Source organism: Eubalaena glacialis, chromosome 17, assembly GCF_028564815.1.
Source record: "Eubalaena glacialis isolate mEubGla1 chromosome 17, mEubGla1.1.hap2.+ XY, whole genome shotgun sequence".
Lineage (NCBI taxonomy): Eukaryota > Metazoa > Chordata > Mammalia > Artiodactyla > Balaenidae > Eubalaena > Eubalaena glacialis.
In genome coordinates, this window is record NC_083732.1 from 86,376,173 (window position 1) to 86,399,443 (window position 23,271).

Below are 23,271 nucleotides of genomic sequence, written 5' to 3' on the forward strand. Positions count from 1 at the left end.
ACTGCCTCGTGGTTAACAGGACATGTCTGCTAATCCAGAGAGGCTGAAATGCTCCCTGGCAGCTTGTTTGCCTTGTTACCAAAATTCTGAGAAGTTTCCTCTTTTAAAAAAATGCATTCTTGTAACTTAAAAAACCCCAACAGACAAAAGTCCAAGACCAAATGACTTCACAGATGAATTCTACCAAACATTTAAAGAAAAGTTAAACCTATTCTTTTCAAACTATTCCAGAAAATTGAAGAGGAAGGAGTGCTTTCCGAACTCATCTGATGAGGCCAGCATCACCATGATACCAAAACCAGACAAAGACATCACAAAAAACAGAAAATTATAGGCTGATATCTGATAAACATAGATGCAAACATCCTCAACAAAATGTAAGCAAATCAAATTCAGTAATACATTAGAAAGATCATACACCATAAAGTGGGATTTGTATCAGAGATGCAAGCATGTTTCGATATCTGCAAATCAATCAATGTGATATACCACATTAATGAACTGAAGAATAAAAATCATCATTACCTCAATAAATGCAGAAAAAGCGTTTGATAAAATTCAACATCTACTTATGATTAAAAACTCTCAACAAAGTGGGTATAGAGGAAACATACCTCAACATGACAAAGGCCATAATATGACAAACGGCCAACATCACACTCAATGGTGAACAGCTGAAAGCATTTCCTCTGAGAAGAGAAACAAGAAGACAAGGATGTCCACTCCTGCTACTTTGATACAACATAGTCTTATCTGATTGCTACAGCAATCAGATAAGAAAAAGAAATAAAAGGAATGCAAATTGGAAAGGAAGAAGTAAAACTGTCACTGTTTGCAGATGACATGACACTATATATAGAAAATCTTAATGACGCCACCAAAAACCTATTAGAACTAATACATGAATTAGGTAAAGGGGCAGGATACAAAATTAATATACAGAAATCTATTGCATTTCTATACACTAATAACGAACTATCACAAAGAGAAATTAAGGAAACAATCCCATCAAAAAGAGTAAAATACCTAGGAATAAATCTTACCAAGGAGGTAAAAGACCTGTACTCAGAAAACTATAAGACACTGATGAAAGAAACTGAAGACAACACAAACAGGTGGAAAGACACAATCATGGATTGGAAGAATTAATATTGTTAAAATGACCATACTACCCAAGGCACTCTACAGATTCAGTGCAGTCCCTATCAAAAAACCAATGGCATTTTTCAGAGAACTAGAATAAATAACTCTAAAATTTATATGAAAATGCAAAAGACCCCAAACAGTCAAACAGTCAAAACAATCTTAAGAACAAAGCTGGAGGTATCATGCGCCCTGATTTCTAACTATACTACAAAGCTACAGTAATCAAAACAGTATGGTACTGGCACAAAAACAGACACACAGATCAGTGGAACGGAATAGAGCCCAGAAATAAACCCAACTTACATGATCAATTAATCTATGACAAGGGAGGCAAGAATATACAGTGGGGAAAAGACAGCCTCTTCAATAAATGGTGTTAGGAAAACTGGACAGCTACATGTAAAATAATCAAACTGGACTACTTTTTTTTTACAAGAATACACTCAAAATGGATTAAAAACTTATATTTAAGACCTGAAACCATAAAACTCCCAGAAGAAAACATAGGCAGTATGCTCTTTGACATCATCTTAGCAGTATTTTTTTTGGATCTGTCTCCTTAAGCAAGGGAAACAAAAGCAAAAATAAACAAATGGGACTACTTTCAACTAAAAAACTTCTCACAGCAAAGGAAATTATCAACAAAATGAAAAGGCCAGCTACTGAATAGGAGAAGATATTTGCAAACAATATATCTGATAAGGGGTTAACATCCAAAATATACAAAGAACTCATATAACTCAACATCAAAAAACCAAACAACCTGATTAAAAATAGGCAGAGGACCTGAGTAGACATTTTTCCGAAGAAGGTATACAGATGGCCAGACACATGAATAGATGCTCAACATCACTAATCATCAGGGAAATGCAAAACAAAACAATGAGATACAACCTCACGCCTATCAGAATGGCTGACAACAAATAAAAAGTGTTGGCAAGGATGTGGAAAAAAAGGGAACCCTTGTGCCCTACTGAGGGGAATGTAAATTGGTGCAGCCACTATGGAAAACAGTATGGAGGTTCCTCAAAAAGTTAAAAAGTACCATACAATCTAACAATTCCACTTCTGGATATTTTTCTGAAGAAAACAAAAACACTGATTAGATAAACAATATAAAAAATACATGCACCCCTATGTTAATGGCGGCATTATTTACAATAGCCAAGATATGGAAGCAAACTAAGTGTTAAGTGTCCACTAATAGATGAATGGATAAAGATGTAGTGTGTGTGTGTGTGTGTGTGTGTGTGTGTGTGTGTGTGTGTGTGTGTATATATATATACACACACACACACACACACACACACACACACATACATACGTTGGAGTATTACTCAACCATAAGAATGAACAAAATCTTGCCATTTTCAACAACATGGATGGACCTAGAAGGTATTATGCTAAGTGAAAGAAGTCAAACAAAGACAAATACTGTATGATTTCACTTAACAAGCGAAAAAACATAACAAAACAGAAAGAGACTCATAGACATAGAGAACAAACAGGTGGTTGCAGGGGGGGATGAGTGAAATAGGTGAGGGAGATTGAGAGGTATACAAACTTCCAGTTATAAAATAAATAAATCACTAAACATTTTTTAATGTATTCTTTTGGTAATTTCTAATTACACAGATTTTTTCATTAATACATTCTCATTGTAAATTTCAAACATGAATAATGCTCCAAGTCCGCCTAGACCACCTCTTTACTTCAATTCTCTTCTCAGAAGCAACCTTATTATTTTTAAACCTATGCACTTATAAATACATAGGTACATAAAAAAAATACAGTGTATTATTTTTTTAAACACACATGGTTCTGGAGCTTGCTGTTTTCCCAGGATGTGTGTTTAACACCTTTCCTTGTCACTATATACAAAGTGGCATCAAGTCTAGAAATAGAAATGTTATTGTATCATGTACTGTAATGTAATATTAACAAACCACACAGTTGTCTATGTTTCCAGACATGGTATTCATACTGTGAAACTCCATTTCATTGCTGTTCATTGTTTCACAGTACTCCACAGTATGTTTACTTAACCATCCCCATTAGTTGACACAGAAATGACTTCTTTCCTCTCTCGCTTTTTGCCATCACAATATTAGACATCCTTGTACATATCTCTCTTTGGGATAAACACTTAGAAGTAGAACTGGTGGGTCAAAGGTATATGGGGTATCATTTTTATTTACATATATACACAAAACCACCTTCTGAAAAGCCTGGACCAATGTACGTTTCCTCCAGCGGACAGCGCCCGTAAGCAGCAGGCTGCAAATGACACAGTCATGCTGCCCTGCCCCGCTCTTCCCAAGCACAGCGTGAGCACTTGTGCAGTGCTCTCCTAGGGCCACTTGACAGAGCGCGGGAGGAACAAGAGGGAAAGTGCAGACAAAAGGTGAGGAGCACACCTTCTTCCTTCCAGTAGCCCATCCCGCGCTTCCGAGCACAGCACCGCTAATTCTGACCCGTTGGCAAGGTTTCCTAGCGCTGGCCGTAAGGCCTGCACAGCCTAGACCAGCTCTGGGCACTGGCTGTTGTGTGTGACCAACTGCAGCCACGATGATACTGGAGGCATCCTGAGAAGAGGGACCTTGCCTTATACTGAACCCCTCCCACAGAAGCCACTCAGAATGGCGATCGAGACTAAGGGCACACCGGGCCGGGACTCACAATGACTCATCAGAACGTGTGCAGATGGCATTTTTCTCTCAGTCTTGCACGAAGGCTCAGGGTTGAATTTATTAAATATCTACCATGTGCCCTGCACAAGGTCTGGGGAACTCAGAATTAAGACACTGCTTTAACAGAGGCTGCAGTGTGGAAGCAGACGGGGTGTCGAGGACTGTCTGGACAGCGTCAGTGCCAGGGGACAGTCTGCGGCAGGAGCTGCCTGCTCCTCCACCTCCCCTTCCACTCCGGGTCCCCTCTTCCAGCGCCGCCCCGATACTGTCAGTCACTGCTCTGACTCTCTCTTCCCAACTAGGGACAGGAACCACGTCTACCTTGTCCCCCACCGTACGCCCGCCGGCACAGTGCCTACCACACAGCGGAGGTTTCATTAATGTCGGCCGGTTGGTAGCATGGTTGCTGAGAGGGACTAAGTCAAGGTTTTAGCACGTGGGTTTTGCTAGCACAAAAACTTTACTTCCAACATTCTTCTAAGCTATTATGAATGATTACAATTTTGAGATTGGACCTTAGGCCAAAGTCCATCAGAATTAATAGTAAAATGAAGAACCCTGAAGGTTCACACATTTAACTACGCAGCAACTCTCAGGTTGGCTCAAAACCCAGGGGAGCAGCATGGCATGCCAGCATGCGGCCTGGCCTTGCCACAAAATGCAGCTCAACACCCTTAAATATTTAAGGGCTGTTGTTTTTCTTTATATGATGTTCAGCTTGGTGCTGGCTAACCTTGGTTCTTTTTCTAGAAATATGAAAATTTAGTTAAAGTGGGATGAAGTCTTCTCCCATGAATGTGTCTGCTTACCTCATGACGGCTTAGGCTTCTCGCTCTATTTCCCTCTCTCAAACAATTCCTTTGCCTACTTATGCTATTTTACTTTCTTGGAAAGGTTTAAATATAGTATAAAATTAGCCTGGCACTTTAGGTAACTTGAAGATAACTTACTCTTCTGGCTGCCTTTCATGCCCCCCCCCCCGCCCCGCTTATACATACCCTTGCAGATTTTGTAACAACCAAATAAAATTCTAGCAATAAATTGAAAAAAAAATGCAGCTCAAGACCCATCTTTGCTGCTTTCTGTTTCACGAGGCAATTTCTAAACACTGGGTAACTTTAGAACCTTACAGTCATAACTACAACAGGACTGTGGGAATACGGTCAGGTAAAAACATCGCATTTTAGTCACCATCAGCCTTTTTCTGTTGCCAGATGACAAAGCCTTAGTCATGCCTATTTTCATAAAAGAAAGCTTCTTGTACACTGTGGTTGATGGCATAATAAGAGCCCACTGCCACCATGCCAATCAAAAGCCCAGAAAATGTGCTTTTTCATGCCTTCATTCCAGCTCTAAGAGTATATCCAAATCAGATTCTCACAGGATTTTGTCCCAAGGAAACTCAAAATCAAACAAGCCCATTCATTGAGCATCTCAGAGCATATAAGGCATATTAAAAGATCTCAGAAGACCTTTAGTAAATAAAGCTGTTTAAACCAGTTGTGCCCAAAGTTTTGGTTCGCAAACACATTTTTTAGTAAGCACATATTTAAAGGACCTCATATAACTGTCAAGTATTGTTTCTTTGGAGACATGTCTTTTGGGGATAAATACTCAGAAGTAGAATTGGTGGGTCAAAGGGTATATGCTATTTTTATTTTAACATATACACCAAGCCACCTTCTAAAAAGTCTGGACCAATGTATATTGGCCACACTGAGTGAATCCAACTGTTTAGTTTTACAAATAAGGAAAATGAACCCCCAAACATTCTTTCCCATACAAAGATTGTGATCAGGAAAAGATTTACAGCAAAGAGCACTTCATAGAGCACCAGCACAGACTGGGTAACCAATCTGACTTACTATCAAGCTGCAACTCAGAATTCTGTTTCTGACCATGACAAAGTAAGTAGACTTCTCCTCCTGCCCTAAAAAAGCTAAAGAAACTAGAGAAAACCCGAGAGCTGTTTTTGACATTGGAAAACAGGCAGCTTAGGACTGTGACCACCGAGGGAAGGAGAACAGACATTCACTCCGCTGGGAACACTTTCCAAATCACAAAATGGGGAAGGCGTGTGAGAGAGCAGCAGTCTTGCTGTGCTGCAGAGACGGGGGCAGAAGAGGTAGGAATTTGTGGGGGAGGGTACCAGAGAAGATAGCAAAAGCCAGACTCCCTCAACGTGACATACATAATGTTCAACAGACAAAAAATTCACTATGCATGTGAATAAGCAAGGGAAGGTGACATGTAATCTAAGGGAAAACCTGCCAATAGAAACAGACCCTGAAATGACCCATCTGCTGTAATTAGCAGACACGGGCTGCTATCATAAATATGCTATTACTATAAATACATTCAAAGTCATCAAGAAAAAAGATGGCAGCTATGAATGAACAGATGAGAAATCTCAGCAGAAATGTAAACCATGAAAAATAACCAAATGCAAATTCTAGAAAAAGTACAATACATAAATGAAAAAAAATTTTGGATGGTTACCACAGAATACTGGATATTACCAAAAAAAGGTGGAGGGGGGGGGAGATAAAGTGATCTTAAAGAGAGATCAATAAAGATTACCCAAACTGAGAAAAGAGGGAGAACAATTTTTTTTTTTTTTAATCACAATCACAAGACAGTATCAAATGGTCTGACATACACATAACTGCAATCCTGGAAGTAGAGGAAGGAATGGGACAGGAAAAAAATTTAAAGAAATGACTGCCAGTATGTCACCCAAATAACATGAAAGATATAAACATTAAGGATCCCAAGAAGGAAAAATACAAAGAAAACTCCACCTAGGCATATCATAGTCAAACTGCTGAAAAGCAAAATTAACTAGAAAGTATTTGAAAGGAAAAAGACAGATACGGGAGAACTACAAACAACAACAACAACAAACAGATTTCATCAGAAACAATGAGGATTAAAAGACGATGTAATAACATCTTTAAGGTGCTAGGGAAAAAACTGTCAATTTAAAATTCTACATCCAGCAAAAATCTTTCAAAAATGAGGAGAAAATAAACATATTTGCAGATTTTAAAAAATGGTGGGAGAATTCATCACTGGCAGGTTTGTACAATAAGGATAAAAGATATTCTTCAGGCTGAGGGGGAAATGATGCCAGGTATAAACACTGATCAACAGAAAGAAATAAAGAGAACGAGATATGGTTAATATGTGGGTAAACAGACTATTCTCTTTTCTTAATTTCTTTAAAATAACAACATTGTACCATGGGGTTTATAACATATGTAGGAGTAAAACACATGACAACAGTAGCAAAAGGAATTATACTAAAACTATAATTGTTCAAAAAACAAAAGTTGACAAGTGTTTTTGTAACCTTCAGGAAGTCAAAGGTTTCTTAGAACACACAATATAATAACCACTTCCAGGGACTTCCCTGGTGGCGCAGTGGTGAAGAATCCGCCTGCCAATGCAGGGGACACAGGTTCAAGCCCTGGTCCAGGAAGATCCCACGTGCGGTGGAGCAACTAAGCCCACGTGCCACAACTACTGAGCCTGCGCTCTAGAGCCCGTGAGCCATAACTACTGAAGCCCATGTGCCACAACTACCCGAAGCCCGCATGCCTACAGCCCGTGCTCCGAAACAAGAGAAGCCACCGCAATGAGAAGCCCACGCACAGCAAGGAAGAGTAGCCCCCTCTCGCCGCAACTGGAGAAAGCCCACATGCAGCAACAAAGACCCAACGCAGCCAAAAATAAATAAATAAACAAACAAACAAATTAAAAAGAAGAAAGTCAAACAACTCATTGGAAAAAGAAAAAGGAAATAATGCATGAAAAGGTGCTCAACTCATTAGTTATCAAGAAATGAAAATTAAACCACAATAAGAAACCATTACACATTCACTGAAATAGCAAAAATCAAAAAGACTAACCATACCAAGTGCTGACAAGGATGTGGGATGGGAGCGTGAGATGGTACAAGCACGTTGGAAAACTACTTGGCAGTGTCTCATACAGCTAAACCTACTCTACCCTTTGATCCACTCCCAGGTATTTATCTACGAGTAATGAAAACGTATGTTCACAAAAGACTTGAACAAGCAGTTCACAGCAGCTTCATTCATAACAGCAAAGCCCAGAGCGCCTAAGCACCTAATGAGAGGATGAGTAAATGAACCATGAAATAACTGTATCGTAACACATTCCTCTGCAACAAAAATAAGAAGCTCTTAACACACACAATGGAACAGGTCAAGCTCAAAAACATGCTGAGAGAAGCAGGATGAAGGGGCAGCTCTCGGCTCTCGTGGACCGTGGGCCGTGCGACTCCATTTACACAGGCAGGAAACGAGCCTCCAGGGACGGATCCCAGCACTGCTGGTGGGGGGCGGGGGCACTGGCAACTTTCGGGGGCGATGGGCGTGGCTAAACATTCGTCAAAACTCACCAACCGAGCGGCACACTTACAATGCATATTTCTTTGTATCTCAATACAAGAACACTTAAAAAAAAAAAAAAAATGCAACAGAAGCTTCCTGGGGGGAAAAGGTCAGAAGGATCTGCTGAGAATCGAAGGGTTGATTCGTTTTAAAATAAAGGACAAAACAGAATACCTGTTAACTCTTCTTGGGCATTTCTCTGGCTTGATATCCAACTCATAATGATAGATGTCAATTTTTGGAATGTCCATTTCAAAGAAGTTGGCCTGTAACTTGATCGTTCTCCCGGAGGTCCCGAAGTCGGGTCTGGGTGGAGGCTTGAAGGCATACCCTTGGACGGGTGGCGGTGGCGGTGGAGGAGGGGCAAGCACTGGAAACGGCAAAGAGAACGCCTGTTACCCAGGGGCCACGCTGAGAGGGGCCTGGCACCTGCCCCGTGCACAGTGCCCTCCCCATCTCCCTGGACCCCGCCATCACAGGCCCTGCTGGCACTGCCATTCCCTCCTTCCCCCCTCCTCCTCCTACCCTTGAAACTCACCCCCCACCCTGCCTGGGGCCACCTCATCACAGAGCCCCCCAGTGCCAGGCTCAAGGTCCCCCAGAGCGCGGCCCTCCTCGGCTCCTCGGCCACTCGCCCTCGACACTGCACCTCGGCCTCGACACTGCACCTCCCCTCCTTGCTCAAACTCTTCCCTCCCCGGTCCCCCCTCGCTCGGCTTTTCTCCACCGGCCCTCTTCACTTCTTCTGACAGGCTCACAGTTCCAGCCCTGCGCCCACAGTTCAAAGTCCTTCCCCCAGGCCTGCGCCTCCATCGGTGAGGCTGTGGTCTACTCCACTGTCAAGACCCTTCCCACACATTCTTCACGGCCAATTGCTCAACAATGCTCACCACTTTACCCGCTTTTCTCTCTAACGCCTCTTTTCCTATCCATCTCTCTCCGCCTCAGCTCGGGTTCCCATTTCATCCTAGTGGGGGCTCGGCTTCCAGGCCCCTCACCCACTTTCCACACAGGCTGACCTCACCCCGGCCAGATACCTTGGTGGCCCCCCAGCACATAGCCCCGACATTTAGGCACTCACGTCTCGGCCTTATCTTCGGCAGCTCTAAGGACCCTCCCCACCAAGGACCAGCCTCACACTTCAGAGCCCTGCACATGCCAGCTCCTGCCCAAGAATCCCGCAGAACCCATTCACTCCTGTAGCCCTCGTGCGTCCAGCTCCCTTTGCTCGCATTTGCAGCACGAGTCTGCCGCGCCATGCGCTGTCATCACGCTTGGCCCTCCGCCTGGCGAGCTGGACCACAAGCAGCTGCGGGTCAAGGTCTGCGGGAGCGCCTGACGCACAGGAGCCCGGAAGCACTGGAGCCAGCCTATCCGTTCACACGTGGGAAAGCCCGAGCTCACACAGGCAAAGGAAGGTTGCCAGAGTCGCCCACAAAGTGTCCTCTGCCACGGACCACCGAAGTCACGAAGGAAGGTGTTTGCAACATCAAGAGTCAAGAACGCCGAGCCTCCCAACACCAGCACTCACGCCCAGACCTTGGCACTGCGCCCCTGAGTACCACTTCCTACACCACAGTCCCTCTTCCAGGGACTTCCGACAGCTGTGCTTGGGTCAACATGGTCCTCAACTACCCCGGCCATCTCTCTCCTGGAAGCCAAGACTCAACACCCCCTTCTCTGCAACAGACCAAGATCACCTTTCCACAAAGGAGTCTCAACAGTAAACCAATTCGTTACTTAAAAATGTTTTATAATCCCTCTTTGGTTACCATACTTGCCATGCACACTTCTGTTCTCTTTCTTTGCGTATGAGAGATTAAAGATGGGGCAGTGTGAATTGTCAGCAAACGAGACAAAGCCAAAGGGGTAAGACTCATACGGAATTAAAGGGACCAAGATCATCACGACACTGTCCCTCCTCCGTGACTCTTAAATCCATTAACTTAATCGAGGAGTGCTTTTCTCCCCCCATAGACAGTTAAGAAAAACAAAAACAAAACAAAACAAAAAAACGCTTCGTCCCAACTCGAATTTTCAGTAATTCCATTAATAAAATTCAAACTCGTTTTAGGAAAAAAACCAATGAAAAAAATTTCCGATTAACAGTGTACCTTTAATTTTCACTCAAATATCTTTGTTTCAAAAAAGTTCTCATTTAAAAAAAAATTCCATGTACTGCAATCCCTACTGACACTCACTGGAAACAAAAGTACTCTACAAAAAATAATAGAAGCTGTTCTTACTGTATTTCTGACATAGAAAAACTCAGGGAGTCTTTGAATTACTTGTTTTATACTTTGGTTTCTTTCTATGAGAAAAGGTTATTTTTTAGGTTATAACCTTTCAGGTTATAACCTTTTAGGTTAATAACCTTTTAGAAAAGGTTATTAGACCTTTTCTATGAGAAAAGGTCTAAAGGTTATTAATCTCACTGAGCTAAACCATCTGGAGACCTTCGGGTCTCTCGCCACTAAGCTACCATGACTTCATAGATGACATATTCACAGCCTTGCACAGCAGCCCATCCCTTCAGCAAGCACGCCTGGGTGCCCCTTACGTGCTGGGTAGCGTGCCAGAGACCAAAGATACAAAACTAAACAGAGTTCTCAAGCAGCTCACACATCACCTCCCAGGAGAGTGTCTGAGTGCAGGACATCCAGTGGATTAGTGTGTTTACTTCTCCAAAGTCAGCAGGTCACACGGGGTCCTCGCACTGAGGGTCCTGACCACGCCAAGGAGGGGACACCGCTTGCTCCCTGGGGACAGATGCAGAGTCTCTGCACTCAGCACTGAGTGCCCACTGACACGAGGTCTCTGTCCTCAGATGGACTCCCACCCGGCAAGAGGAATCTTGTGAATGTAGAGTCAAGGTTAAACCTTTGTGTCCCAAGAAATATCCAGCCACAGAGCCACAGAAATCTGGCCCCCAGGGCAACTTCAGGAACCGGAGCACGATCCACATTGAAGGGAGTCCCAGCTTACAAAGTGCTTTCACAGTTTTCTTTCTTGCAGTTGATTTACAATATCATGTAAGTTTCACGTGTACAGCACAGTGATTCAGTTTTATACATACATATATACATTATACATATACACACATATTTATACACATGTATATTCTTGTTCAGAATCTTTTCCCTTATAGGTTATTATATAATACCGAGTATAGTTCCCTGTGCTATACAGTAGGCCCCTTCTGGTTCACGTTTCCTAATTGCGCCTCACAGCTACGGAGCAAAGGGGTCGCCTGTGAACTGTGAAGCTGGCCAAGGCCCAGAGAGTAACACATCTGGCGTGCCCACTCCATCCCACTCCCCAGGCTGCCCCCGCCCCCGCCCGCCCGCCGGCCGTAGGTCCCCAGCCTTACCTACCTCTCAGCAAGGCAGGGTCAGGCCTGGGGCCCACCTCTCAGGCTGAGCCTACGCCTCCTATACCCCCAACACCCACCACTTGGACACGATAAGCCGCGGGAAACAAGGAGAACAGTTCACCAGTTTGCGTCACTAACCTGTATTAATAATAGCAATGGGGGAAATGCAATGGTAAATTATTCATAAAATATATAATTTCATAAGATATTTCTTCCTTGCTTCTAGCTTTTAATAATGAAAATACTGACAGTTCGTGGGGAGGCGTATGGAATATAAAGTCACAAGTTAAAGCCCTCTAAGCAGAGGGGACAGGGTGAGGACCTGTGTGTTTGTGGGTTTTTTTTAATATAAATTGATTGATTGATTGATTTAGGTTGCATTGGGTCTTTGTTGCTGCGCGCGGGCTTTCTCTAGTTGCGTTCAGCGGGGGCTACTCTTTGTTGTGGTGCATGGGCTTCTCTTGTTGCGGAGCACAGGCTATTGGCACGCAGGCTCAGTAGTTGTGGCTCGCGGGCTCCAGAGCGCAGGCTCAGAAGTTGTGGCACACGGGCTTAGTTGCTCCGCGGCATGTGGGATCTTCCTGGACCAGGGCTCGAACCCGTGTCCCCTGCATTGGCAGGTGGATTCTTAACCACTGCGCCACCAGGGAAGCCCAGGACCTGTGTTTCATACCTTCGGGAAGGAAACTCTCCCACCGAGGGACATGAAAACTGCGCCGGGCCTCAGTCCTGAGACACCTTGGATCTATTTTTCTGATGCGCAGGGAGTCCCAAGTGTAAACTGCCGAAACAAGCAGGAAGATCCACAAACAAAGCTCCGGAGAGGATGCAGTGGAGCAGTGGAAGGACAGAGCTCCGCCCACGCTGGGGAAGGGACGCGGGACACAGGGGAGAGGGAGGAGGTGTCAGCTCCTGGCCCCGAGGCCAAAAGAAGGGACGAATGCGTGCACACGCGTGTGACACAGGGGAACCGAAAATCCAGCCCAGCACCACCTAGAGGTGAGCTCTCCAGGCGCTCCCCTCGCACAGCTCGCGGCCCTTCACACTGCAGCAGGAATGGGGGCTGCCACGCACAGGTGCACCGGACGGGCGGGGCGTCGGAGGGAAAGGATGAGGAGGGGACATGGGGAGACCCCAGAGCACAAGCTCCCTGGTCGACCTTCTTATCCTGGGCTCCCAGGAGCGGGTGCCACCAACATCTACAAATAAATGGAAGCCCAAGGAACAGCCCAACAAGAGGCAGCATCTGGGGAGGAGTTCACGGAGCTGGCGTTGAGCCAACTGGCCATGGCGCTGGCCGCCTGCTCAGCAGGGACCTAGCCCCAAGTGCCTACCCCCCTTAAGATGCCACCTCACCTCCCCTGCTCCTGCCATGCCGGCAGGCCGAGCGAGCAATCCCCCAGCTTCCAAGCTCTCTCACATCTCCTCCCCTCTTCACGGAGAAATTCAGGTCTGACCTTCCTGTGAAAACTGTCGGCAGACACCCCAGCCTCGCTCCTCCCAACCCCAGGCAGCATACACAGCACATTTCCCACCCAGCAACTCATCAAACAGTTCTGTTTGGAATGGATTTCCCGCTGTTAGGTTTGCCTCTGCACGGGGCAAAACCTTTGGGATCGGGAAGGCAAATCCTTCTTTCTCGTCCAGCAACACTGGCTGTCACGGCGGGAAAGGACTCGTCCACAGCAACTGCCAGCACAGCCCCAGCACTTCAGTGACTCGGCCACCCGCCCCTGTTCCTGACCAGAGTGCTGTGGGCAGGAGTCCCCGAGCCTGAGAATCCAGCACAGCGTCAGGGACAAAGTAGGCACCGAGTGTTTGCAGAGTTGCTGCTGATCATCCAGCATTTCCATCTTTAGAGCCACAGCTCAATCAGTGAAAGGGAAACATGTAGTGAATGAGTCATCGACTTCCTGTATGAGTAACCGGGTCATAGAAACCAGAAAGCTTTCAAGAGATTCCACGGGAGGCGAGCCTGTCATTGCACTGGGCGTCCTGCAGAAACCCACCCCCAAGGTTTGGACTGTCGCTGGCCTGTCAGAGGAAGGTCCCAGAACAGGGCTGTGGGACACCTGCCCTCACCATCTCTTGGCAGCCCCTCGCCAGAGCTGTTCGCTCGTCCCAGCCCTCCCCCTGAGCGACGGATGGAGGCACATGGACGCAAACCCAGACAATCACCCCTCCTCTCTCCCACCCGGAACTGGGGACGCAGGTCACACACCCGAGGAGCCAAGGAGATACCCTGAGACTGCTGCCTATACGGACCAGCACTGGCAGGGCCCCAAGACACAAGGCAACCTCACAGTCAGCTAAGACCCCCTCCAAGAGAAGGAAGTTTGGTCTCCTTCCGAATGTGCCAGGTATCCAAGAGCTCGCGGCGGGGCCCTTCTTCACCGACTAGATCATGGGGCACTCCCTAAAGCAGCACCTGTGGGTAACTTCCACTCAAGAAAGCCGTCTTGTTTCCTTACCCATGATGGTAGACGTGGGCGACTGGGTGAATCTTTCCTATACTGTAGTCTTCTCTCTGATTACCAAAACACACCCTTATTACAGAAGATGTAGAAAAATACAAAGAAAATTTAAATCATCTGTTATGCCAGAAGGTGACTAACAGACTTCCTTGGTGGTCCAGTGGTTAAGAATCCACTTCCCAATGCAGGGGACGCAGGTTCAATCCCTGGCTGGGGAACTAAGATCCCACATGCCACGGAGCAGCTAAGCCCACGCGCTCTAGAGCCCACTCCCCTCAACTAGAGAGCCCACACGCCACAACTACTGAGCCCATGCACCACAGCTAGAGAGAAGCCCGCGCGCTGCAACAAAGAGCCTGCGCGTCGCAACTAAGACCCCATGCAGCCAAAAAAATAAATAAATATTTTTAAAAAATACACTCGGGGGACTTCCCTGGTGGTGCAGTGGTTAAGAATCCGCCTGCCAATGCAGCAGACACCGGTTCCAGCCCTGGTCCGGGAAGATCCCACATGCCGCAGAGCAACTAAGCCCGTGCGCCACAACTACTGAGCCCGTGTGCCACAACTACTGAGCCTGTGCGCTCTGGAGCCCGTGCGCCACAACTAGAGAGAAGCCTGTGCACCGCAACTAGAGAAGCTGCGCGCTACAACGAAAGATCCCACATGCCGCAACTAAGACCCGACGCAGAGAAATAAATAAATATTTAAAAACAGACAAAACTAATAAGAGAGATGCACTAACAGTGCATAATAATCTAGCCTCACCAAGTTCATTCAATTAGCATTTCAGAGCATAATCATAGCTGCCACTTACTGAGGTCTGTGTACCAGACAAGCAGAAAACACAGAGCTCTCTTGTCACGTGACAGCGGTCACAGACGCCACAATGTACGTTTAAAACCTGAAGCTCCTTCAAAATCATGATATTAGACCTGCTGCTGGACCTTGTTATTAAAGGTGGTAAAGGACCCATTTGTTACTCTGTCACCCTTTTGGTTTGGTATTTTGATAACTATTTCAATACAACCAGTTTTCTTTGTCATCCTATGTATTTTGTTCTTTGCCTTAAAAAACATTATTCTGGAAAGGGATCCATCCACAAGCGTCACCAGACTGACAAAGAGGTTCATGACTGCACACTTTTGGGAACCACCTGCTCTATGGGGACAGGGAGGCCTCGTCTCTAAGCAGGGAGGAGGGCGGTTCGGCTGCCGGTAACGTCACAAAGCCTCCGTGGTCTCCTGGCGGTGTGGAGGGTGGGCAGGTCTGACGTCCCTCCCCCAGGAGCAGCCCCGCAGACAGCACCACGCCCTGCAGGCCAACAGGGGCTCTGTCTCCATGGCTGCCCTGCGATCACCCATCCCTGACGTGACGTGAGCTCACGATTTACCAGCTGCCATGACAACAGGCTCTCCAGGCTTCTGCTCATCACACAGGCCGCCTACTACGCGGCTGAGCTGGGAATCAGAAATCAGACATCTTGATGAGGCCTGACAGTAGCGCCCCAGGGCCCACGGCTCTGCTGCTGTCCACCTAGGGCCATGGCAGTGGATCCTGGGAAGAAGCAAGGCAAAACTCCCTGATGACCAGCGTGGAAATCAAGCTGTCCCGGGGTGAGCAAGGGGACAAGCACAATTGTTCAGAGAAGCTCTTCATTTCTGCTATTTTCTAAGTACTTAGGCACACGGAACTGAACTTTCAAAAAACTGCAAACCACATTAGGTCAGGCACCCGGATCTGGAATGGGCTTGGCCTCCGCCCCTGCCCCTTCACTCCAGCTTTCATGGCGGGTCTGCTGTTACAAGCACAAACGCAAAGGTCTGGGTGCCAGCTTATACCATCAGGCCGAGAACAGCATTCCTGACCACGGATGACTTGAAATAAATCACAGAACCTGGAGGCTGGAGTCACCCTGGACAACCTCGGAGACCCAGAGGAGACAGCAACTCACCCCCACCTGCTCTAAGCCATCAACTGTGAGCCGGATCTGGGCAGGTGCTGGGGCCACAGTGCCAAGGCAGGTCTGGGGGCTTGGTCTCGGGGAGGGCCAGGAAACAGCGCAAAGGAACCGAGCGGCAAGCACCAGGACTTCCCAGAAGGGGCACAGTGCTGCCTGCCCCGTCCCCGGCCCCCGCTCCGACACCACTCCTTCCACCACATCTTACTGTGAGTTATCTGACGTTCAAGAACAAAAAGATCTGCGTGACTGTTCACTCCTGGGTGACTGAAATGTTCCTTAAGAAAAGTCTAAATTACGTTCCTGTCTGTACTCACTGGCTGTTCGGTGCTGCTTGAACTTGGGCCACAGCCTTGCTGGGAGGCTGGAGGGTGGGGCACTCCTCCAGGAAGTGAGCCCAGCCCACCAGCACCCACGTCTTAGTGGGGCTGGGATCAAAGATTTGCCACCCAGATACCAGGAGGCCATTGTAAAGCTCCTTCCAGAATCTCAAAGTAAGCGTTAGTATTCAAAGCCATGCATCCTCTATTTTCCTTTTAGAATTCTGTTTTCATTATATTGGGTATCACAGCCAGAAACTATGAAGGCAAAAGAAAGTGATAAAAACAGCTCAGGGCTGTCCAGCCCTTCCACGCCATGCCTGGGGCCAAGTCGGGTGTGGCCATCAGCTTCTTGATGCTTCTGGATGTCGCTGTGAGGACACGGAGGCTTCGGGGATGAGTGATGTGTCAGGCTCCCCAGGCCAGGCCTGGGTCTGTGTGTCTCCTCATGGGCTAGAAGAGCTCTTCAGGCACAGACCAGAAAGCAGATGCCGACCGACCAGCACTCTCCCGCTGAAGCCAGGACACACGGTTACCACTGACCAAATCCACCTGCTGCCTACACAGGCAGGTCTCGCTTGTGGCCACCGAAACTGACTGAACTGCATTAAACAATTGCAGCAGCCTTTTCGGTGACGTGAGTGGAAGCAGCCTCAGGACGAAGCACTAAGAATGCAGACAGGCACACCTGCTCTCAGCTGGAGATCAAGTCAAACATGACTGCAGCGTCAGACCCGGGCGTCCGACAGCCAACCGAGAGCAGGGAAACAAACCAAACCCAGCCGAGTCCCCGGAGAAACGGACCATCTGACCAGACACAAGGACCCAGGAACGCTCGCCCACACGCACGTCCGGCCTGAGTGCCCCGCCAAGCGGAGCTGGGATGGAACCCAAGCCAAGACACAGACGCCTCCGCCTGGCCCGGGTCTCGCTCCCGCTGCCCCGCGAGCTCAGAGTCAGCTCGGGGCAGGGAGGACCCAGGCCCGGTCACCGCAGGAGGACTTGCTCTCAGCAGCGTCTGGTGCCACCGGCGTTCCGATGGGATAGTCAACGTCAGCCCAGAGCGCAGGGGCTCTGGGGACACCGCACGGCACGAGGCTGACCATCAAGCCCCGCTGACGCCCCCAGGCCTGCAGGTCCCAGCCCAGGCCGTGAGCCTCCCCTCCCCCGTGCCCACAGCACCCAGAGGACTTTCGCTTCCTCCTCGCGCCCTTGGGCAGGCTTGCACAGCAACTCCGCTAGATGAAGAGGAAGGGCGGGCTGGGCGGAGCCCGGTGACACACTGGCAGCCTCCCCAGACCGGGGAGGGGATGGGGACAGGCCCTGCAAGGAAGGCAGCCAGCCGTGGTCTGCAGACCTGTTCTCTGTAAATGTGTCACCCCCTCGCGCGGGCCACCGTTCCTGTAAGCCTTTCACGTCTTCCTCTCTCGGTGGAAATTCCCACCTGGTTCTTGGTAACATGCAAAGAAAGGGCCCCGACAGTGGCCTGAACAGGGAGCTGACCCCAGGGGCAGATGCGCCCAGGTGAGAGCCGGCCCCAAAGGCCCGGCAGGTCAGCGCCAGGACAGCTGCTGACCCGAAACCCTGAAGATATTCAGCCTTCTCCCGGGGAGCATGCAGCTTGCACGGGAAGAGGCCACGAGCCAGACGGACCACTGAGGATTAATTACAAGACAAGCACCCAGCTACCCTTGTGTCAGTGACTAACGTTAGTCTCTATTTTTGTTGCAAACTCAAAGAACTTTGTCTACGATGGGGTTTTTTTGGTTGTTTTTTTTTAAAATAAATTTACTTATTTATTTATTTATTTTTGGCTGTGTTGGGTCTTCGTTGCTGCGCGCAGGCTTTCTCTAGTTGTGGTGAGCGGGGGCTACTCTTGTTGCAGTGCGCGGGCTTCTCATTGCAGTGGCTTCTCTTGTTGCGGGGCACGGGCTCTAGGTGCGCGGGCTTCAGTAGTTGTGGCACGTGGGCTCAGTAGTTGTGGCGCACGGGCTTAGTTGCTCCGCGGCATGTGTGATCTTCCCGGACCAGGGCTTGAACCCGTGTCCCCTGCATTGGCAGGTGGATTCCTGGCCACTGCGCCACCAGGGAAGTCCTACAATGGGTTTTTAAGTGGGCTTTTGTGGTTAACCTGAAACTCCCACCAGCATTTAAAACACAATCTTCTTTGAGGAACAGTCCCCAAAGCCACCCCTGTGATGTGTAAAAAGAAAACTTTTTTTCTCATAGAAAATGTTTTAATGAACTTTCCCTCTTAAGTTAAAAATGCCCCCTCTGATTCACCATCTGTCTTTACTCAACGATATCAGAAATACTATAATCAACACAAGGAAGGATTAAAGAAATACTTGTAAAATGCAAATTACCTCCTACAGAAATGTCCCCCAAATGGCTGATATGACATTATTGTGGACTAGTGGTTCTTTCAAGCGTTTGTCAGAAAGTTTGGAAGCGCTTTACAAAAAAGCCCCGTGAAAACAGGAAAACTATCTTATATGTGCATTTCTCCCACACATTTCTCTGCAGCACTTACTAGCTCTGATTTTAGTTATTTTGTGACTCTCTGATTAGTAACCGCCTTTCCCACCGACATAAGCATCACCAGGGCAGAGGTTAGGTCTGGTTTGGTGCAACTGTTTAATGAATGGCTGAACAAACAAGTGCACAGATGAAAACAGAATAGCTCAGTGTCACACCAACTCTTAGTAGAAACGTCTTTATTGATTTATAACTCAATGCCAAGTGTTTTGTGGCAAAAACATGAGGCATTCATGTGAGGACTATCATTCCGTCTTGGGCGAGCAGCCTGCCCCATTTCAACTCAAGAGGCCGGCACTGATCAAGCAACTGCTACGTTCCGGGCACGAGACTTCAGGCGCCTCCTCGTCGTTCTCACGTCCACCCTCTCGGACACTGTCTTCACTCCACAGGTGAGGAACCAGGGCGGCACAGAGGGCACCGTGCCCGCCGACCGCAGGGCCGACACCAAAGCAGTCCCCACTGAGCCCTCCGCCAACGCAATCCCTCGACTCCCCCAGCCTCCCTTACGGAAGAGTTCACATGACATCTCTCATACTTCAGGAAAGTCTTTTTCTCCACAGAACCCAGATCCTTTTCATCACCCCAAACATACAGGAATCTATCATCCTTCTAAAGCAGCTGGGAAAGTTCAGAAAACTCAATTTAGTGCCCTTTTACATTAATTACTTCATCCTAGTTACCTGGAACACCTCTCAGTACCTACAGAAAACGTGTGATTTCTCTTTGTAATATGTATATTATTATTTTGAGCTCCCATAATAATTCAGGAAGTAATAGCCACCACTAGCGCACCAGGCACATACACTGCGTATCATGCGTATCATCTCGTCTAGTCCTCACCCTGTGGGTAAGGCAAACATGATCCCACTTTACAGACGGGAAACCGAGGTGACCAGAAGGTGAGTGACAGGCAAAGCCGGGACTCAGACACAGGTCTTGCTGCCCTCACAGCACGAGAGCTTTGCTAGCAAGCCGAACTGCACAGCGCTCAGTGCCCTCCCCGAGATCCGCATGCCCTGCCCTACGCTGAGCACCTCCACACACCGGCTCCGACTCCACTCACTGGGCATCGCCTGAGCACCCTCGACTCCCCTGCTCTCAGGGCGCCCACCTTCAGAAGGGGGCGGGCAGAAACGTCAGAGAGAGGCCGGAAGCAGGCCGCTATGGCAGGTCAGGGTGGGCGAAGGTGGCACGTCCATGAGTGGGACAGGAGGACAAGAACAGCTTTCTGAATATTAAAAAATTAAGGAGAGCTTCCTTATATTTTATTAAAAATAAATTCCAGGGCTTCCCTGGTGGCGCAGTGGTTAAGAACCTGCCCGCCAACGCAGGGGACACGGGTTCGAGCCCTGGTCCGGGAAGACCCCACATGCCGCGGAGCAACTGAGCCCGCGAGCCACAACTACTGAGCCTGCGCTCTAGAGCCCGCGAGCCACAACTACTGAAGCCCATGCGCCACAACTACTGGAGCCCATGCTCCGCAACAAGAGAAGCCACTGCAATGAGAAGCCCACGCACCGCAACGAAGAGTAGCCCCCGCTCGCCGCAACTAGAGAAAGCCCGCACGCAGCAACGAAGACCCAGTGCAGCCAAAAAATAAATAAATAAAACAAATAAATTTATTAAAAAAAAAATTCCAAATGGATACAAACTGTAAATAAACATTTTTAAGTGAAACAAAAACATCCAAAGAAATATATTAAAATTGAATAACCTTTTATAATTATGGGGTGGGAGCCAAAAGCAGAGGTCACAAGAGGCAAACTTGAGTACATGAGATTTTTTAAGACTTCTCTAATCACTGGATAAACTCAGAAAATTTTGACATAATAAACTCACAAACCTAAAAATATAAACCTGGATATAGAGTTTAAATTTCTAAGGATTAAAAACTCCAACTGGAAAACGGGCAACATCTATGAATGGAGAGTGTGCATAGGAAACCCTAGTAGCCAACAAACATAGAAAATACATTCAGCCTTTAGTCAAAGAAATCCCCACCCCCCCCAAAAAAAACCTGTAAGTAATTTTTTGCCCAGCTGGCATTTATAAGAGCTTGGGGGAAAAAATCACGCTTATCCAAACTAGGTGGTTTTGAAGGTATGCTTCAGAAATCTTTTAAAATCATGTGCCTTTTGACCTAGTTAACTCAACGTCTAGGTGTTTATCCTAAAATACCCAGATACGTATACCTAAGAGCATTTACCGTAGTATATCATAATAAAAGACTGACAATGACAAAAACGTCCATCAGTAGAGGGCTGGTTAAATAAACCATTGCAGTAATTTCCTGACACAACACATCTACAATTATTACATGGAAAGATGTCCAAGTGGGAGAAAGTTCCAAAATAGCGTTTGATGCAATCACATTTGTCCTCTATTTACACACGTGTGCGTACACACACACACACGCACACACACGCTTGATGTATGAATGGGAAAACTCAAGGAAGGATGAAAAACAAAATATTAACAGTGATTATTCCCAAATGGTCATACTATGATTAGTCTTCTTTATGCCTCTGTATTTTTTAAGTGGGCATATTATATCTATTATTGGAAAAATAATAATAAGGCTAATTTTTTAAAAACCTACAAGATATAGGCATAGTCATTACCCCCATTTAATAGATAACCACACTGATTTTAAAACTTGCCTAATTCAGGATTTGTGGCAGGCCTGTTAAGACTTCCGTCTGCATTTTACAGATGAACAGAGTGAGATGAGAAGGTTAAGCCCCTCGCCCATGGCAGGCAGCAGGTGCCCAGCTCCATCGCCTGGAAGACAGGGCAGCCTCCGCCTCCCTCTGCAGCCAGGAGGCCTGGAAGGACCCTAGGTGCCGGGCAGTGCCTGGGGACCCGCCAAAGGGCACCCACCTGCCAGGGCAGGGTGTAAACCTAGATGTCCTCGCCCCAAGCTCACCACGCGCTTCTGCACTGTTGCCTGCACACGTGTTATATGAAACACAAGATTAAAGCCACAGTTTGGGTTTTACAGCCCAGATAAGGGGAACCCATACTGGAACTGCACACGAGATAAAAAGCAGCTCAGACGCTGTTTCTGCCCATGTCGGAATGTGGCCCTCGGCACACGGGGCGGGCCTGCTCCCACCCAGAGCTCTGACTCAGGCTGGGGTCCCCCTTCTCCCTCCACACACACTGAATCATCTTCTGAGGTGGCAAGAAACCACCGCCTTGTACGTGCAAGCACTAGGGGAGCCCGACGCTGGAGGGCCCACTCTGGGGGAGCGAGTCTGCACCAATGCTGGGCGAGGTCCGCGCGGGAAGCCCACGACTCGCTGGAGCAGTGACGCCAAACGGCAGGGGGCCACCCACGGACGGATGGCATTTCTTTCTCTTTTTTTTAATGGAAAATAAAACCCAATACAGAGGGCGCGCCTCACCTATTCAGGGCAGGTACCATTCTGTTAACTACTTGAGCGCCATCTGCACACAAGCAGGTGAGCAGCAAAGGAGAGGGGCTGGCGGCCTCGCCCCACTCCCACCCCCCCAATGGCTCTTCAGGCAGTAAAGGCTTGGCCGCTAACAGGCTTTTGAGCCAGGGCCTTTTCCCTGGGAACTACCTGCTGACCTCAAGCCTTAAGTTTAATTTCGGTAATGGACTAAGGATAAATTAGCATTCACATAGCTCCAGCTAATGCAAATCCCCTAAAACCTGACCTATCAGTATTACCTGTAAGGCCTGATGAATTTTAAGAGAAAGAGAATCAGGAAGAAAAAAAACGACATCAAGAATGAAAAACCAACATTTTAGTTCTGTCCCACAGGGCTACTGAATGAAGTCTTAGCCTTTCGCCTGCCTTGAAAAGAGTAAATGTCTATTTCTACCAGCTGGGCTGCTGCTGACACACACCCGTGTCACTCAGAACCAAGGTGCCATGTCATCTGCCCGCCTGGGGAACTGACAGGTGACCCTGGATGCCCAGGCTGCAGGGCGTCCATCCACCACTGAGTGAATTATTCTACGTGGTCCAGCACAAGAGGATGAGGAGGAGGAGGAGGAAGGAACAAGATGGGACAGCATGGACAGGCCCAGGTGCCCACAACGCAGCTCAGCCGCCCAATGCGGCAACACCAGTGGGAGAGGGACGAACTCCAGGGTTTCCGCATCCGACCCTCATGGGAACAGAGCGCCCGTCCCTGCCTGAAGGATGACTTCCGGGGGTGATGGCCAGATGTTTTGAAGTCACTGCACAAAAAGAACTATTTTGGACCAACCAAGGCAGGAGGACTCAACCATTCAGAAGTTTGGGTTGGTCCCCAGAGGTGTGACATTCCAAAGCAGTTCATTCTAATCAACTGTCAAACCAAACACTGCTGAAGTCTTC

The 23,271-nt window shown here is 47.7% G+C and overlaps 1 protein-coding gene across 4 annotated transcripts in view; it reads right to left on the reverse strand.

The window, feature by feature from the left end:
* AGO2 (argonaute RISC catalytic component 2) overlaps nt 1–23,271 on the reverse strand; it is a 96,378-nt gene that overhangs the window by 37,461 nt on the left and 35,646 nt on the right. For all 4 annotated transcript variants that reach the window (XM_061172236.1, XM_061172235.1, XM_061172237.1 and 1 more), the window contains exon 2: nt 8,429–8,624. In XM_061172236.1, coding sequence (XP_061028219.1) covers nt 8,429–8,624 — 196 coding nt within the window. The remainder of the gene's footprint in view (nt 1–8,428; nt 8,625–23,271) is intronic.